The sequence below is a fragment of the Drosophila guanche genome, unplaced genomic scaffold (genome assembly GCF_900245975.1).
Source record: "Drosophila guanche unplaced genomic scaffold, DGUA_6, whole genome shotgun sequence".
Taxonomy (NCBI): domain Eukaryota; kingdom Metazoa; phylum Arthropoda; class Insecta; order Diptera; family Drosophilidae; genus Drosophila; species Drosophila guanche.
The window spans coordinates 4556280-4575975 of NW_022995749.1; the positions used below are offsets into that span (position 1 = coordinate 4556280).

Here is a 19696-nt window from a genome sequence, read left to right on the forward strand (position 1 = left end):
TGCTCCCTTTTCGCTCTGCTCTTCTCTCAAATTGCACCTCTGTGATTATGGCCACTTGGCATCGTCTTCGTCGCTGTCGTCGGAGCTTTGTTACTCCATTTAGCCATTTAAGTGATGGGGAATAGCAGTGGCAGTGGGGCAGCAGGGCAGCAGGGCAGCAGGGGGGGGCAGGGACTGGCTGCAAATGTTTTTTTGGCTAGCTCTAATGACATTCCTCTTGCAACTAGTCTCCCAGCTGCAAAATGTACTTGACAACACCTTGACATTCTTCATTAGTGTTGCGCTTCCAAAGGAAATTGTTCAGCCAATTCACAATTGGACAGAGGCAAGAGCAATCCAAGCAGCAAAACATCCTTCAACATTTTGCATGCTAATCTCTGTCATCAGGCAGTAAGGGACCTGGACCACCCCCAGTCCAATTTTGTTGCGTCATTATTCAAAATGTCAATGTCATTTCATTTTTACCACCACCCACACAAGCCCCCTCTGTGACTCTGACTCTGACTCTGTCGCTCTGTCTGTGGCCCTTTTTTGGCAGCTGAAGTCTCAACCGACTGCTGATGACTGTTGGGGCTGCCTATATAGAATGGCTTCCTCACAATAGTGGCAACAAAACCCGTAATATCCAAGGCGTTTGTCATGCTTAGCCGGCCCCCACGGCTGTCCCCGCGGCTCTGTCTGCTCCTCGACAGTTTTTTGAATTTAAAAATTCTTTTTTTATCAGGCTTAGCCTTAAATTGTTGCATATTATTTCTGCGTATTGCTTAAATCATAAACCCAATATTAGCTCTACACCCGAAACACTTTTGGGACCACTTCGAACTGTGTGTGGCTTGTGCCCCATTTTACTTGGACACCACCGCAATGGCCCTTCATTTATTTAACAAATGACAAGCGCTTTGCAAATCAAACAACAATAACTAATAGACAGTTTTGTTTGCTGGCGCTTCTTTGTTGTTGTTTCGAGTTGTTTAGTACAAATGGTTCGCTTATCTGTTGGGCCAGGCCAACGGAACAAAAGGCCTGTGCCTTTATCTGGCCGGGCAGCGGCTGCCACCATAATGCACCATCGCAAAAATATCAGCGATACAGAGGAGCATGTGTGGATGTGGATCTATATAATGCTTTGGATGTGTTTGTGCATTAAAGCTAATAACCGATTTGCGTGCCCAACGCACATAAGCCAGGCCGCAGTTTGTGGGCCGTTTTTGTTATTAAAAAAAGGGGAATATGGGCTAGGGGTACGGGCCTGAGTGGGTGGCGCGTAGCAATGCACAATATTATCGTCATTTACTAAGTTTTTGTTTTGTTTGGGGAATTTCAATGCATTAGCAGGGCCAACAAGATATGGAGTAATAAATCCTAAAAACTACAATGAAAATGTGACAACAAATTGTTTGGAAATTAAAGCTCAGGAAAGGTTTTTTTTTTTTAAATAATTCTTTAAAGCGGAAATAATATAAATAGCTGCTAAAAAATATTGAAACTTACAAATTGGTTGGCTGAATATAGTAATAATTCCTCTGAAATGAGAGAGAGAAGCAAAAATTAGCAACAATTTGCAAAAGCAAAAAAAAGTCAGAAACTTAGAGCTATAAAATACGATCAAAGGGCAGAAACTTTAAGCGAATTTTCAAACCGCCCAAGGCAGCGCAGCGTCGCGCTCTCTCTCTCGCGCTGTCACACTAAGCTTTGCGCTCTCTCCCAGCGCGCCGCTCAGTTGATCGTTTCTTGAAGCTTAGCAGAGACAACAACCAACCAAAGCAGTGCTCGCTGATGAAGCTGTTCCCGTTAATCAAATCAAAGTCCAAACAAACGTAAATAAAGCAAGTGTAAATGAGACACATATTAAAAATAAGAAAAGGGAAGAAAATATTTGCATTTTCATATAAATATGATTTTTTCATGACTAAAATTGTATTATAATTATTATTAAAAAAACATTCCATTACGAATTTAAATAATTATCTATTAGAAAATAATCTAGAAAGCGTTTAGAACTCCCAAATTAAAATTGTTTTGTTTTTTTGTTGCTTTAAAAGTTACCAAAATTAGCTGTCGAAAACCCCCACCTGTTCCCACTGTGCGTCGGGCCGTTTAGACAACTTTAAAAAGACGTCGGAATGGGCTCTAGCGGCCCGGGACCGCGCGATCTGTCAGCACCGTCTCGATGACTGCGATCAGTTGAACTTACGTCGCCGAGTCGAGCAGCAGCACTAACAGAGCAGTACGCGGAAACGGTCGAGCGAACGCTATACAATAATCGCAAGAACCTGAGCTGAATATACACGAATATCCAAAGTTTTAGCGTTAAAAAGCAATTGAAATTGTGAATGAGCCAGCCAGCAGTATTGCTTGTTTGATCTGTCTGTCTTTTTGCATATCTCAATAGCGGTGTGGCAATTTCTGTGCCTTAGTTTGTTGGCTAATTGTGCAAGTAAAAGATACAGCAGACCACGCTTTATATTTCGCATGCGCGACGCTCGTTTTCGTCTAGTTTTGTTTGTGTAACAGTGTGTGTGTGTGTGTATCTGTGTATGTGCGCTCAATCTTTGCTCAATCGCAATCTTTGGGCATTGCCCAAACTGGTTAACTAAAAGCAAACGTGTTCTTTACGCTTTTGTTGACTTTGCACAGCGCACGCAAAGCCAAAAGTTAGTCAGCAAACAACAACAAATATTACAAAATAAATCAAAGGCAAAACAAAACGACAACAATTCCAGTGTTTACCCATCGATACGGTGACCTGTCTACAGCAACCTTAAGAACACCGGGAAAACAGGTAAATTCAATCCACGCTGCTCATTATAAATGTAAAGGGTTAAGTGGATGCAGCCACGCTGCTCCACTCGATATTTCAAGGATGCCAACAACGAAAACCGCAACAAAAATAAAGATAATGCAGGGCAGGGCAGGCACCATTCTCCCCGTCAGTCAGCAACAGTCAGCGGCAGAAGCAGCAGCAAAAGAAACAGCGGCAGAGGTAGAAGCGAAAGCAGCAGCAGCGGCAGAAGCATCGTCAACGACCTGCTCCAATTCGATTTATGCAGCCCAAGGTCAGCGGCAACTCAGCGGCTTTAAAATGCAAACTCAACTCAAACTGAAAAAGAAACTGAAGACGGAACCTGAAGTTGAAGCTCAAACTGAAAGCTGAATCTCCATATGAGTAGAGTCTGATGTTGCTTCTTGCTGCCTTTGTTGTCGTTAAAGTTGCTGCTGCTGCTGCCTCTGCCACGTTTTTATACCCTGCGAGTGCGTATTGCAGCTCCAGTTAGAGGTTTGGTAACGCAGCAGCTTCGAAGCATATAAATTCCACAAAAGAATTGGCTTTCCAATCAATGATAATTTTTGAAGCTGCAAAAATATCAGAAATAATTCCCAGACATATTTTTGTATATTTTTTTTGCATTTTCCATAAAAGTGTATAACTTCAGCGTGCTTGAAATTATTATTTGACTCTCTTTTTTCGCTGTTTGTTTTTGGGTTTTTTGAACTTTTCTGCATCGTCTGCTTGGCTTTTTGGTTTACTTTGTTAAAGAGCAGAAAAAAACCTGCCATGTGGCAAGCAAGAGGAGCCAAAAACCGAAGCATACGTAGACGTATCCGTTTAATGTGTGCTGCTGGCGGCCCTAACTGAATTGAGATTGTTGTAGGTTAGTGTCTTCAGTGGCCTTCAGTTGATTCCATAAACCAACCGGTTGCAGTGTGTCTTTGACTGTAGTTGGTAATTATTTAATTTTCTCTGCCTCTAACCGGGCACTTAACCTACACGATTTAACCACAAAAACCGCAACAATGAGAGTAAGTGCCCCCAACAACAACAAAAGCAGACCACCACCAACGACTTGGCACAATTAAAACCGCAAAACTCAACCTCAGTCGTTAGTTAACTTTGACCTGCACAGCAAACAGCAAACAGCAAACAGCAAAAGGCAAAAAGGGTTTCCACGCACACGCAAAGTTCAGATTTAAAGAGGTTAGCAGTTAAACGCAAAAATTATGAGCGCACCATAAAGAGCGAACACTTAAATTCTGACTAATTTGGTTATGGGAAACAAAATAGTCATGAAGAAAATGTATAAAAAAACTGAAGGAAAAAATGAATGTGGTCAAGGAGCCGTCGCAGCCTTGGCTTGGGACTCGACTTAAGTTAATTATTTCACATGAATTGCAGAAAAACTTATACCCAAAGCATTAAATGTTATTGCCTTTGTCATGAATTAATTTTTGCATCGATTTGAGTTCATTGAAGATCATAAAGATGTAAATCAAGGCTCTGCAAAGAACCTGCAAGTCAGAATGAGTAACACAAATGAGGAATAAGCTTTGGTCAAAAGCCAGAGCCAGAGCCAGAGCCATTTGGTTGTACAACTTTGAGTGGGCGTAAAATAATATTAGAGTGAAAAAAAAACGCGGGAATATATATTTGTATGCACTTGATATTAATCATTACGAACCCCTTCAGGCTCTTAACACGTGCGAAAATTAATTCCCACAAAATTTCAGCCACTACATTTTGTCCATTGTAATAACTAATTGAGTTTTTAGAGTGTGCATAAAAAACGTAATTTACCAAAAACTCGATCAATGTCAAATTAAATAAAAGTTCTTCAACAAATAGAAAATAATTTGGCTGCAAATTTGATAATTGTTTCGACCAAAAATTCGAATTAGTGCCGCCCAAACCCATCGTGGCCCCGTGCTCCGTACCGAACCGACAATTGCACATGCAATAAATTACACTCAACATTTTGGCACTTGTTTGGGGGCTTTTTAAAGTGCAATTAACGCCGAGCTGCTGCACAATTATTTATTTGTATATTGCAGATATATGTATTTTCCATTTGTAGTGTTTTTTTTTGCGCTGCTTTGACAACATTTCTGTCTGGTGGCGCCGCAACGCACTCGTAATTGTATTGAGTTTGTCAAGGCGCATCGACATACGCGTACAGCGGATGCCGCCGATATGTAATGGCAATTGATTTGCATGCAACAAAAAATAGAATTCCACCCTGCAATATATATTTTTGTGTGTATATAATTATTCAATTAAACGACCGCACACACACACACACAGCACACGAAGCAAAGGTAACCGCCAATAAAAACAGTCAACCAAATATACAAATAAATATATTTCCCCGTTTTACTTCTATTTTTTTGTTGTATTTCTTGTGCAATTTATTTCATTTTGCGACATGAGACACGGAATGCCCGTGAATGCAATCAAAGTTTTACTTTATACGAGAAAAAGGGCCAAAAGTGCGTGGGGAAATTGAATTTATTTATTTGATTTCAGCCGGCAAATCAATAATTAAATTATAATTCTTTCTAAAATGTAGCACAATCTGGGGAGAAATATCTGTTCTGGCAGTCAAATCCAATTAGGATTTGCCGCTCGATTCCGAGCCCTTGTCAATGAAATCAAATCACCACAAGTTAGTCGAGTTTAATTATTGTAAATAGCAAAAATGAATTATGCAAAATACTCCTAACAAAGTTATGAAATACTCGCCAGACTGTGGGAACAAACAAAATGACCCAATGACATTCGACAGCGATGCAAAAAATCAATACATTTCAGTGGAGAAGCAAATAAATGTTCCAATTCAACGTCTTTGATGTCCATGAGAATATGCAAAGTTGCTCGGCTCTATTTGGCCCACTTTCGGGACAAACTGACAAACACTGAACGTAATAAGCCACTTGTAAGTCAGCAGCAGCAAATGATGTTGCTCTATAATGGAGATACTTACTCTCCCCCCCAACTACCGCTGTGACACATTTACATAATCCGAGCCAAATCTTTGGTAACAAGTAATCGAACATAAATTTGCATAAGAAATGCCTGAAAAAAAAAAAAACATAATGTAGCAATAATCTAAAAGTGTCTACTGAAAGATTGAACATCAATCAATAAAATAGGCTGCCGAATCCTGCACGACTTTTGCCACTCAAGCGAATAGGAAATTTAATAACAATTTAAATTGAAAATCCCCCGAAAGCCAGAGGTTGCGCTGCTATGATTTTGTATATATATTTCATCTACAATTTGTTTCTCGCATATATTTCAGCAAATAGAACAAACATCAGCCTGCAGGCGCAACAAAAAGAGAATAACAATATGTAGGCCCAAGCCGCATGGTCGCAGATTCCGTCGCTTTTGCCTCCGAGTAATTGCCAAATGTTTACGCACATATGTACCCCATAATATTTGCATATAAACAGCCATATGTAGCCGCTTGCAACGCTTTTTTTAGGGCTCTGTCTCCCCCATTTGCATTTCATTTCCAAGTTTGTGTTTTTTTCGCTTTTTTAAAGGAAATCCTAGGGGCATACTGTCAGTGATTTCATTTGACTGAAGCTGAATTCGTTGCTGTTGGGGGGGTTTTCACATTCCCACTGTGATGACATGATTTTCAAGGGTTTACCCACAAAAAAAAAAGGGAAAACCGCTGACATTGAGTCGAGTCTTGTGTTATGAATTGAATTGCTACACTTTAATTAATTTCAGGTGCCTGAAGCATCCTCTTAGTCTGCCGCTTAATTGAAAAACGCTCTCGCAATGAATTTATTTGCACGATACTGCAGACAGATTATTTCGGGTTAATGACTCCTTCAAGTGACACTTGAAGCAGCCATCCACCAGGCACCAAGGTCCAACATTCGTTCTCGTTTTACAAACACACAAAAGCAGCTTACAGTCCGTCCGGCCGTCTGTCCGTCCGTGCCAGACTTTGGCCTTTCGGTTTCGCTTGGTTTTACCCACCAAAAATAGATAGGAACCAAAAACAAAACCAAGCAAAACGGCAGTCAGTTTGCGATTACTCACCGAGTTGACTAAGCAACTAAGATGAGGAAAACCAAGCCGAGAAGCGCACTGAAGGCGAGGCTTGAAATTGGATCACAATTTTAGTCAGGCACACTCTAATGGCGGGTGTTATGGAATGAGCTGAAGCTGCGAATGTCGAAATGGAAATATTTGTGAAGAAATAATATTCATTTATTATTAAAGGGCTAAAAAATAAGATGCACAGCAACATGTACTTCGATTTTGTAGCTAAATATTTGCTAAATGCGGCAGGCTGAATAAAGTAACCAAAACCTAGGCAATAAAACACAGAAAAACTCTCCAAAGAGCAGGCAACAGAACCCTCTGAGAGCACCCAAAACCTCACTAATAGACCCCTCTTAGAGTATCAACAGCCTCGACTTCGTTTTCTAACCTTCTTTCTAGCTTTTCTTTATTTTTCCCCTTTTTTGGTGTATTTCTATTTTGGCCCCCAATGCGACCAACTGTAAAACTCGCATAAAATGCAATGAAAGCGCATTTTTAATTGTTATTGCTGTTGACTAAATTTAGTTGGAAAATGTAGCGTTAAACCTTGAGCATTGGAAATCTGTGCATAATTGGTTGGAAAATGTTTGGGATAGTCCGAAACGGAAGCCGTAACCGAAACCGAAACCGAAACCAAACCAAAACCAAAGCCTGAAGTTAGTCCATGTGCGTGTGGTGTGTGTTAATTATTGCTGGACAGTGTCTATAAGCAAATATAAATTAAATGCATGCTGAAGGGAGGGGAAATCTGAGTTATGATCGGTTGCAGGCATATTAAAATCTCGTTTGACCTGCTTTTTCGTGTGTGTATTTTGCGTTGCAACGTTAGTTAAATCATAGCCCCAAAACAATTGCAGGCGACAGTCGATTGCTGGTACAACAATAAAAGCGACAAACGTTTGTCGTGCAGTCACCGATATCCATATCCATACAGAGAGAGAGAGAGAGAGAGAGAGAGAGAGAGCACATGAAAATGCAATCAAATAAATTTATATTTATATATATTTTCATTTTTATTGGTCAACAAAATGGCCCTTTTGACTTGTGCATTTGACTCGCTCGTTTCTCTCTCTCGCATTTTATTTTATTTCCTCAGTTCTGTGTGTCCCTTTTGTACCCTGGGGCACTGTGGCTCTTGAAGCGTGAATATTTATTTTAGCCAATTAATTGGCATGTCTCTGCTGGCTTCACCTCCCATTGGAGCACTTTCAGAAGTCTTTAAATCTTCAAGTGGCCTTTGCTCCGTGTCTTTCCTTTTTGCCACTCACGAATATGAATGAAAATTTTGCCTGTGAGCCTGCCCCAAAGAAAACGCAATAAAAGCCTTTAAATATTTACATGCCAGAAAAGAGCAAACAAGCGTGGAGCAAGCAGCGCCGCAATCTCATCCGTCTCATATGCAAATAAAATGCTAAACAGCTGAGGGGCCTTCCTCCTTTTCCCAACCCTTCTTTGCGCTCTGCAGTCTGCCAAGATTTTCGACTAACTGACAGAAGCACTTCAGACGCGAAGCAGCGCAGAGCCCAGACTTGATCGATTTACCCAAAGCAAAACAAAATGTTCCATGTATGCCAAGCAGGCGGAAGGTTTGTTTGTGCCTCGAAAGTGATTGTCGGTGTCACAGAGATTTGTTCTATGTTCACGCTCTTCCCCACCCTTCGGGTTGCGTGTGTCTTGCGTTTTGTCACGCAAATATCTGTCTGCGTGTGCTGGGAGCTGTATCTGCATCTGTATCTGTTACTGCATCTACAATCTGTTGAGTTATTTGTTGTCTACTAGTGAGACCAGGCCACACCCTCTCTAACAAGCCAAACCCCAGACGCAATGCACTTTATGTGCCGTTGCGGCGCCAGGCTGCTGCTTCCCTCTCTGCTCCTGCCTGTGATTGTCAGCAGCAGCAATGCTACTTCTCATACCAATCATTCCCACCATCATCATCATCATCATCATCATCAGCATCAGCATCAGCATGTGGGCTGCTTCCTTCCTCCCTCTGCGCTAATCCTTGTCATGCTGCAACGACCTCCAGCGACTGCTGCGCTTGTTCCTTCCCATGTTGTTATTGTCAAGTGCAAATGTGTCTGTGAAATATGCATAGACATAAATATTTCACTAGTGTGGCGCTGGGAATATCATCGAATAATAACCAGTTGGAGGAGTCACCTCAAAGGCTCACACAGAAGTAACTCCTTATGGTCATAACCCCAACACTGACCTTAGACAATTTCCACAACATTGTGCACAGCATTTATGTCAGCTCATAAATAGAAATCTCAGTTGCCTTTCCATTCGAAAAATATAACGCTGCTGTTAAGACTTTTGTTCGTAATTTGCTGTCCATCAATTACGGAGATTTTGTGTCATTTGCATGCGAATTTTCATTGTCAAGTGCCGGTCCAAGATGCGGGCATCAGTATTTACTCCATTCGTTCGATACTCTCAACGATCTCTGCCAGACAATCAAAGTATGACCTTAGCCTTTTATGTCTGTTGATTAACAACCGGTTTTGGTTTTTCGCACTCAAATGTGACTAAGTGCACAGCCAACGCCTTCTCCTACTCCTCCGCCTGCTCTATGGCTGAGGGGATGCACATTCCTTGCATTGCGCACCCTGACTCAAGAGGGCTCAGGGTGCAAAGTTTGGTCCGACCCTGACTGTTGTGTAAGTTGTACACATCGAGTAATTACCCACCCGGCAGTTGCTAATTCGCTGCGAAGTGCACCTCCCCGCGTGAAAGTACAGCGCCAAAAGGTTGCACACACAGAAAAGGTAACAATTATTTACTAATATTCACTCAAAGCCAAAGCAATTAAACAGCGTCTAACTGCCGACAGATTGTCGGATCTAAATGGGTATTTGTGGGGTTTACTGCAGGCTGATTACATTGAACAAAGTTTAAAGTTGGCCACAAGTAACAGCTCAAAAATATTTGCAGCTTGCAAACTTGCATTTTGTGGCAGTGAAATCAGTTTTTAATTACATTCTGTGAAGCATTTTCTGGGACTCTGCCGCTGCCATTTTGCTGCAGTTCAGTTGGTGCGTTTCGCTTGCCTGATCAGTTATTTGTCAAAGTGCAGGACTCCCAGCAGCAGTGGCAACTCGTAGCCATTGATTTTGCAACGCATTCAGCAGCGATTCCGTTTTGGCATGTGGAATGCCAATAGCGTTTGCTTATGCAGCTGTAAACTAGAATTTTGAATTCACAATTTTCAATTAACAACGATTCGAAATTGCCGCTGACTCAGTGGCTGCTCCTTCTCTCCCTGCCAGTATAAAACCACTGACAAATACCCCACACATGACTGCTGCTGCAACACAAATTGTGACAGCTTAATTGGCTCCCTCGCTCTCTCTCTCTATGCAAAAACCACAGCCTTGAGCCTTGCCGAGGCACTCGATTCACTCAGCAGTTCCATACATTATTATCTGTAAGCACAGGCCCAGGCCCAGGCCCAGGCCTTTCATTATGCATTAGTTTCGATGCTGCTCTCGATGGGCCGAGCTGCAAACTAATGACTCGTAATAATTGCGGTTCATGTTCGGTAAGAAAAATAGGCTTCATTAAATACAAATGCGCTTACCAGAAGCTACAGCAGCTACAGCACACATCAGCAGAGCTCCCTAGGCAGCTTCAGCCCCAGTTCCAGCTCTAACCCACATGCCCAAAATCCCCCGTTCTGTTCCCAAAACCAAACCCAACGAGCATAACAAACGATCTATGAGTATCTATGAGTGTTTTCTACTGCCATCTGCCATATCTCTGTATGCCTGGCTCAGGCTTCGAACATTTTGTGGTTACACCCAGGAAATTGTTTGTTGAATTTCAGAACTATATTTTGCTACAGCCAGAGCCCAGCCCCAGCCGCAGCCCCAGCCCCAGCCCCAGCCCCAGCCCCTCCGCTGTGCGTGTGTCGGAGCACAAAATTTAAACCAGCAAACAAATATGCACAAAATTTCTGCTCGTGTGTGTTCCGTGTGTGTGTGTGTGCTTCTGCTTAAGTTGTGTGCGAGGATTTTCAATTTTTGGGATACATGAAAATTATATGAAAATTTACATTTAAATGCAAACAATTTGTTCTAAGCCAGGCCAAGTCAGCGTCTCAGCCTCAGTCTCTGTCTCTGTCTGTAACCCAAAAAAAAAAAAAAGAAATTATGTTAAACACTTTATAGCCCTGCATGAACCTGAACCCTGAAAGGATTTCTCCCTTGACTTGTGTGCCAAATTATTTGCTAACTATTTTGCAAATTCTTTCGCTTGTGTGTGTGTGTGTGTGTGTGTGTGTGTTATTCCCCGTGTCCATGAATTACCCACACATGAGCGCACTTTTCGCCGCTGACCAGGCTACACTTTTTTTGTGTTGCTTTACAAATTTATTGAGCGTAAAATTTTGTGGAAATTTGTTATTATATTCCACGTTTTTTTCCACTCTCTCTCTCTCTTTTTTTTCTCTGTTTTTTTGTTGTTGTTAAAAGTGTTTGAGGGCGGCGCATAAAAGCGACAAAGCGGCGCAGTGTGTGTGCATATAAATATTTATTAGTCTGCAAAAGAGTTGTCGTTGTCGTTGTCGTTGTCGCTGTGTGTATGCAAATGACTTTGGCCAGGCTGCCATTGACCCATTTCGAGAGAGTTTGCCTCGAACTTGATGTGACGGAAGCAGCGCCTCAGTTCGAGGCACTCAAATGATTCACTCAAGCCGATGAATGAAAGTGCTGCCAAAATTATGGCAAGAAAATTGCTGGGAAAAACCTTTGCAGGCAGAGGCTTTGAGCCTTGTCCTTAAATTGCTAAAAGCAGCAGAATCATTTTTAAATCATTATTTTTATGCACCAAAATGTATACCCTCTAATCCTCTATAATCTTCCATAACCTTAACCTAATTCTCGTACTAAATTTTGCCCTTCACGCTAGCTGCTACATCTGATCTAGCAACCTCCTAATTCAGCTGTAAACATGCATCATAAATGCCACAAAAGTGTCGAACCGAGTCAGTCGAACATAAACTTATGCCGCCATAAATGCCCCGCCCACCACTTGGGATGTGACTGGCATTTCTGTGTGTGTGTGTGTGCGTGTGTGTGTGTGTGTGTTTGGGGTTAAGCATTCGTTTATTTACCTGCCTAAAAACAAATCCCAAAACGCAGATACACAGCTACAGCTACAGAGACGTGTGTTTATCTATGGCTAGACAAGTGTAAGGCACCAGATAATCATTTGAGTTTACAACTTTGTTTCCTTGTTTGCCGCAAAAACTTTTGCGGCCCGACCCACAAGTTCCACTCATTGTCGCGCCTGTTTTATGGGCGTGGCCATTGCTTGTGCCGCTGTTCCTTTTCCTTTTTTTATTGCGGCGTTTATATTTGTTGGCAGGAAATAGCTTTCGTGTGCTCACATTCGATAGATACAATCGCAGCACGCAACAATTTGCACTTCTTTATGCTTTGGCCCGAACTTGAAACTTTTTTTCGAGGGGGAAGGTTTATACGCCTCTCTCTCTCTGCCCGACTGTCTTTGTATTTGTATAAACATATTTTACCTTTCATGCATGTGTGCCTCCGGCAAATACCTTGGGCTTATCCTCAGGGGCTGGCTGGCTGTGTGTGATTTTATTTATTTCCGAGTGGCTGCCAAGACGGCACCTGTTTCCGACCACCAACGAGACTCAGACAAAAGCAACCATAAAGATGGCACACCAAGCGTATAGAAAAATCTGTGCAGTCGATAGGCATCTCATAGACAAGAGAGGTAAAGAGAGGGAGAGAGACAGGCACACGTTTAAAGATCTTTTGGCAACGGTTTTGGGAGAAACCCTTTCTGTTCTCCCTTTCTGTTCTCCAATTTTGATTACATTTAAAGCTGGAATGGCTTTACCTTTTATCTATTTATTTATTGTTTGTTCTGCTGCAAAGATCCATCTTCTGCTGGACTTAGTTTTGAGCATTTATTTGATTAAATTGTTGCGGCTGCTACCGCATAAAGTTTTAATTGGTGCCCAAGATTCATTCCTGTGGGTCAGCCCCGTGCTGTGCATATTAATTGCCTTAAAAATAAGTTAATTAACAACAAAATTGAGTCAACGCTTGACCCAAAGTCGACGTATAGGGATGACATAAGTGAGAGACTGAGAGTCCTTGAAGGGACTTGTCTTTTGTTGCGACTCAATTGCAGTGCTTTTGCCTGACACTAATTCGGTTATAATCTGCTGAGGCACATGGCCAGCTGACAGCAATAAAGATTGCTCTGCTGGCTGCTTACAGCTTTAAACAATAATTCTTAATTGAAATGCTGGGGGCAGGACATTAGCAATGACAGCATTTGCCGCTGCCAAGGCATAGCTCATGAGCTGCTTGCCACAGAACAGCAGCAGAAACAAACCGAAACACCGATCCAGTAGCAGGACCCGTGCCAGGGCCATTGTCTGGGGTCTGAACTGAGCAGAAATTAATTACATTGAAGTCATTTATCAAGAAAGTTTATTTCTTGCAGCCCGGAGTCGCTCCAAAAGCGAACCAAAAAACTAAACACAACAGCAGCAGCAGCAGCAGCAGCAACCCAAACCGAAACTGAAACCAAACACACACAAAACCCAAACCCAAACCCGAAACCCATTCTCAATGCCCAAAGAGAACTCTGGAAGCCACATCCCGTCCGTCTCCCGTCAGTTGTTGTTTCCGTTACTTAGTTTGTTGGTTGTTTTTGTATGCTTATTTTTATTTATTTGTTACGGCGTACCGGGCCCATTGTTAGTGCGAAGTAAATCAATAAATCGGTGCTGGATTTTTGTTTCAGTTTCTCTTCCTTCTTTTTTTTTTTGCGGCATCCAAAATAATTGCAAAACTTTTGCTGCTATCCCCCCGAAAATAGTTTGCTGCATTTTCGATTAGCAAAATGTCAATTTCAAATGAAAACGAAAATGAAAACGAAAATAAAAAGCAACTACCAAAGCACTTGGCCAAATTGTCGTTAACTGGCAAATGCCACTACTGCACAGGGGCCAAATGGTAGTTAGCACAGAGAGAGGATACTGGACGCAGGAAAGGGTCCTGCGTGGACCTGGGACATGGGGTTATCGAGAGAGAGATAGCATCATGCGGGGTCTCTGGCGACAAGCGAAGCCATTTTCAAAATTTGATTTCGTTCGAGCCAAAAATTGGCAATAGCCAGCAGCAGCAGCAGCAGCAGCAGCAGCAGCAGCAGGACCAACAAAAACATCGAGGCGTGGCTCGAAATCTACATGACAGCAATATCCATCACGAGGCTAAAGCCAAAGCTGCTGACCGGTGCGGGTCGGGGGGCTGCCTTGACGATATACAAAAATTGGTTTAATCAACTGTGAAACAACTGCAACGACGACGACGACGACGACGACGACGACACTAGCTAAAATAGCCAGCAACAACCAGGGGGCGACAAAGGACAAAGGTTAAAAGTGCAGCGGCCAATGTAGGCGATAGGCAGACAGGCAGCAATAAACAAGACAGACAGCTGGAAAGTATGCATGGCGTGCAGTAGAAATTTATACACTAAAGTGGGTTGGAGAGGCTGCGGAAACCAAGCTGCAACAATTATATATATTTAAGAGACTTTGTCTGCCGCTTTCCTTGCTGAATTTATGGATCAATTAGCATATGAGCTGATACTATACCTAACCCCTGACAAACTCTATGAGGAACTGCAAGTACCCCTTAAATAAACTATAAATTTTAGAGCTACACACATCACCATCGATATGCACATTCCTTGTCAATGCACACAACAGCAACGCCAAATACAATGACACAGCCAGCGTTAGAGTCAGCGCCAGAGACAGCGCCAGAGACAGCGCCAGAGACAGTGCCAGAGCCAGCGCACTGTGTGCCAATTTGAGATTCTTTTATTTCAATTTTGCGCCATGTCCAAACCCATATACAATACTAATATCGATTTATGCACTATGATATTTTTTCGCAGACTGCCACTACGACATGGATGCAGCAGCCGATGGTGTGCCGCCAGCGGCGCCAACAGCAGCAGCGACAACGGCCAACAGTGATCTGGATTTGGCGGCCCGTCGCCGGCTCTTCATCTCACAGCCCTCGACACTGGCGACGCGACGCCAGCAGGCGGTGTGTGTGAGGCGTGCCCATAAAATGTACGGCAGCACCAAGAATCCCAATGTCGTGCTGGATGGCCTGAACATGACAGTGCCCAAGGGCTCCATGTGAGTTCAAAAATTCATTTATATTAGAGAGAAAAGCAGTCCATAGACTTAAATGTGTGTCTAGGAATTTTGGGAGTATTTTTTGGGGATAATATTTCCTAAATTCAAAAGTAATTTATTTTTAATTTATACAAATATTTGATAAATATTTTTAAAATGTTTAAAACCATTCAAATTTATAACAGCAATTGTCTGTCTTCGAATTTCCTTGTTAACTTCTTTATTTCAAACCTTTGTTGACAAATTAAAAAGCAATTTATTTTCACTTTGTATAAATATTTAAAATACTTGAATACATTTTAGCTACGAATTAGAGAAAAATGCAAAAAAAAAAACAAACACAATATTCATACATAAAAAGAATTTATCAAAAAATTCAACTTAAAACTCGGGTCTAAATGCATTTTCCGATTTTCTATTGTTGAATTTCCATATTATTTCACTTTTATATGCCCCATCTACAAATCAAATTCCATTTGTCTCTTGATAATGACTTGCCACAGAATTGGAGATAAAAGCAAGACACATAAATATGCACAAATAAACAGAAATAAAAGGAGGAATACAATTTATCAAAATTATTAATCAATTCTAAATTCATAGCCAAACAATCCAGTGGCAATCTACGCATGAGGCACAAACCATTTTGGTTCTCTCATTTTCCGACAATGAAAATGCTTCCTAAGCTCGGGCTAAAATTGTTTCATAATGAACCAAAAAAGAACTATAATTAGCCTTGGGGCATATGAGTTGAGTTGTGGAATATGCAGGAGTATCTGCTCTGATAGGCACATGTTTCGTCTAATTAGAGATGAGTTTCACTTTCTACGCATAAGCGCATTAGAATCAAAACTAACGTGGGGTAGGAGCGCAACACAAATCCAAAATCGAATATGCAAATTTGGTTGATGGGCTGGCAGCTTGTTTGGTTGTGGCTTCGGCTTCGGGTCAGGTCAGTGGAGACTGCTCTCAACGAAATGCAAATGCATTTTCCAAAGATGAATCAAGTCACTGCTGATGCTGCTGCTGCTGCTGTTGTTGTTATTGTTACCATTGTTTGTTTGTTGTGTGAATGGCCGCCAAAATGTTAGTGACCGCAATTAGCGCTCAACATTTACGAGCATTGTTCCGATCGCGGCGGCGGCAAATGAGGCAGCAAAAGACGTTGGAGCGTCAGACGTTAACTGGGTCAATGTCAGCGGCGCTTGAAAAACTGCCAAATTAACAGCAGCTGTCCGAACAAACGAACGAACATCTCGCAGCATCCATTGAGAGTCGCAAAACCAGTTTATAGCCAAGACACAAACCACTTGCGTGATCGTTGCCAGATCGTTCGCAGCTTACAGTCGCTGGGCGGTGGGGCAACCGGAACAGTGTGACCCTGATGCAAAGTACGATTTAGCAAGTGCCTGGGTCTGCTGTTATGTGGGTGTTTGTTTTGGTCATTTACCGAGAGATTTCACACCGACACGACGACACCCCACCCCAGCCGCCTGCCTGACTGCTTGACGGACCGACTGTCACACTTGAAATCTGTGAAAAAGCAACAACAAAACACACCCAAAAATGAAGCAAGAAAAAACTGTCAGCAAACGCGTTAGTGTGAACAAGAAGATTTAGCACAAAATATGTCGCCCAGAGACGGAACTCCAGGCCAACAGCACCATCACCAGTCCGACGGAGTGTCAGCTCCAACTCACTTGCCCAGCCCCCCCGTCCACCCTGTGCTGTCAGCAGTGTCCCAGAACCAAAGCCAAAAAGAGAGTCCAACCAAAGCCAAGCATAGAGTCCACGCAGAGTTCCCCTCAGCCAAACAAACAACAACAAAAAAAGGCAAGACAAAAAAAGTACCCGAGAAGATTTGTTTTTTTTTTGTTGTCGCCCTGAAACTTTGAGCCGCTTTTGGTAGGCGCGACACAGACCCGTACCCCGTACCCCTGTCCAATGTCCCCTCTGCACTGTCTGTTGTCTGCTGACTGACATTTGTTTTGTTGAATTTTCTTTGTGTGTGGGGCAGCAGCTCCTGCTCGATGCTTCTGGTAGTGAGCCGCTGGGCATCACTGGCTGATGTCTGTCTGCGCTGTGATAAATAATTGTGTGTTTTCTTTGCTTTATTTACAATGAATTATAGTTGTATTTTTTGGTAGATATATTCAAACACATATGAATGTTAAGGCTCTGGCCTGTGCCCAAACAAGACAAGTGTAGAAGACAACAATGAACACTTGAAGTGATGTGTTTTGTGGTCTGCCGCTGAGAGTTTTTGTGTTGGCATATAAATCACGCCATTTGATGCATAAATAAAGCGCTGAAATTACGCGGTTGCTGGTCTCTCTGCAGCCAGCACACAATTTATGACCCTCAACGTGTGAGTGCGTTTGATTTGCGTGGATTGAAAACTCATGCGTGGCATTCCGGGTTTGATTTCAATTGAGTTTTGCACCAAAAATATATTCTGTGCAAATGGCAGGCGAATAAAAAATGCAAAAAAATATACGAAGGCAGCAGAGGAAAAGCCAACAAAAACTAGCATAAAGGCAGTGGAAAATTCTACTCGGAGTTGAATTTTCTGCTCCTAGTTGAAGAATATAATTTTCTTCACTTAGTTTAAGCCTCGAATGTTTTGCTCTTGGAGAAAAACTCGAATTTTCTGCTCTTAATTTAGAGCCTTGATCCTTCTTCGCTTGGTTTAAGCCTCGAAATGTTCTTCTTTTATTTACTGCCTCAAGTCTGCCCATTCACCTTGACTTTTGCCTTTGTTGCCTGGCACTTTACTACTCAATTTAAACACTTAATTTCCCTTATTTAATTGTATTTTAAGAGCGTCTAATTAATGCTCAACCAATGGGTCTAAAGTTGGCTGTGGCTTTCCCTCGATTATCGAATTTTCAATTGAATTAAACTTGGTTCTAATCACTGAGCTGCGTAATCATTTGCTGATGATTTCGTAATCCGCAAGGCCCACACCTGCCACTGCTGCGACACACTCAATTACTTAGACACAAAATTGTTGCCTTTAATGTGGAATCTTGTAGGGTAAATTGAACAACCTAATTGTCCATGGCTTGTGCGTGTTTCATTAACTGTTTCATTTTATTTGCAGTGACCCCGACAACCACATTTGTATGTTTTCAAACTTCTTTGGGGGTCTAAATCTCGGCCCTGGCTCCACTTGTTGCTCTTGACCGCAAAGTGTAGGCTGTGTGATTTCCAAAATCTGTCTGTCTGTCTTGTGGTCTGCTCTATTATTATTTGATGTGTAGATGAACTAAATTGAAAAGTTGTTGCAACCAAATGAAAAGCACTCAAAGGGAGTTAACCCTCAGATGATCGTTTCGTATAAACTATTGAAAAATGTGTGTGGAAATGCTCAGACAGGGCTGTAGTCGTAGCTAGAGTGGCTTGCAGTTGATACAACTAATCAAAAGAGCTGCTGCCTGGCTCTTTCTGTTATACTTCCCTGAAGTTTAATTGAAATATTCCCCAATGTATAATCACTTTTGATCAGACTCCACATGCAATTCCTACGGCAACTATGACACTTTCTGGGCATTAAGTCATGTATTTTTGGCAACTCTTTAGCTTTGCGACACAGCCAAATTAATGTTGGAAAATGTTTTGGGTTGCTGCTTGTCTTACAGGAGTAGACCCACCTCCAGGTGAGGGACATTGCTGCTGGCCGGGGGGCAGTGCCAAACAAAACGCAATGACTGCCCATTACCACCATTATTTTGACATACGACAGAGAGTCAGAGTCCGAGGGGGAGAGACAGAGCCAGGCAGCAGGGTACAAGGAGCAGCAGCCCGGCAGTAGTCCGACTGGAACAATGGAAAACACGGCAAAATCTAGAGCCTGATGTTAGGGCGGGGTTTCGGTTTCAGGTTCGCTCCTGCCCCTGGTCCTTGGGTCTTACAATGCGGCGGCAAAACACAGGGGAGAAGCAGAGCTGGCTGGCTGGCGGGGGGGGGAAACATGGCCAACATGAAGAAACATAATGGCTGCTTACAATTTGTGAACGAGCATAATGCGAACATTACATCCGCGCCATTGTTCTCGGCCAGCAGAGGCAGAGGCAGCGGCAGCGGCAGGGCAGCGGCAGCAAAATGAAGAGAAGAGTTGGTCGGAAGGGCCCTGGACTGTGGGTAGGCCCGAATGGAGCGGGGCTCCGGCTCGGGCTCAAATTAAATTAAAGCTGTTTAGTTGTAATTGGTCGTTGAGGGGGTCCTCGGGCCGAGACAGGGCTTTGTGCTGTGCCTTTCCTGTCGACTGGAAGTGACCCTTTTTCTGGGTCCTTGATGGTGTCGACTTTTGGTGGGGCTGTTCTCTCTCTCTCTCTCTCTCTCTGTGTGTGTGTGTGGGCTGTTTCGTTTGTGTTTCTGCCTTCTTCTGGTTGCTGCCTTCTGCCTTCCGCCTTTGTTCCCGTTTTGCACTTTATTGCACCTAGCATGAAAATGGCAAATTAATGGACCATGAGTAAACGCTAAATTGAGTTCAGACAGGGTCACACACACCGCACACACTCATTCCGTCTCACACGTAATAAATGTTGGCTGAGATTTTTAATCTTTCGCAAGTCGCTTTAATTGATTGTAAATTGTTATTGAATTATTCAAGCCAAAGTCAGGGCCAGGGACAGAGCCAGAGCCAGAGCCAGAGG

General features: G+C 42.6%; 1 protein-coding gene across 1 annotated transcript in view; it reads left to right on the top strand.

The window, feature by feature from the left end:
- The first annotated feature begins 2187 nt into the window (after positions 1-2187).
- Positions 2188-19696, top strand: part of LOC117585299 (ABC transporter G family member 20) — a 40350-nt gene continuing 22841 nt past the window's right edge. The window contains exons 1-2 of the mRNA XM_034274727.1: positions 2188-2782; positions 14789-15038. Coding sequence (XP_034130618.1) covers positions 14803-15038 — 236 coding nt within the window. The 5' untranslated portion in view covers positions 2188-2782; positions 14789-14802. The remainder of the gene's footprint in view (positions 2783-14788; positions 15039-19696) is intronic.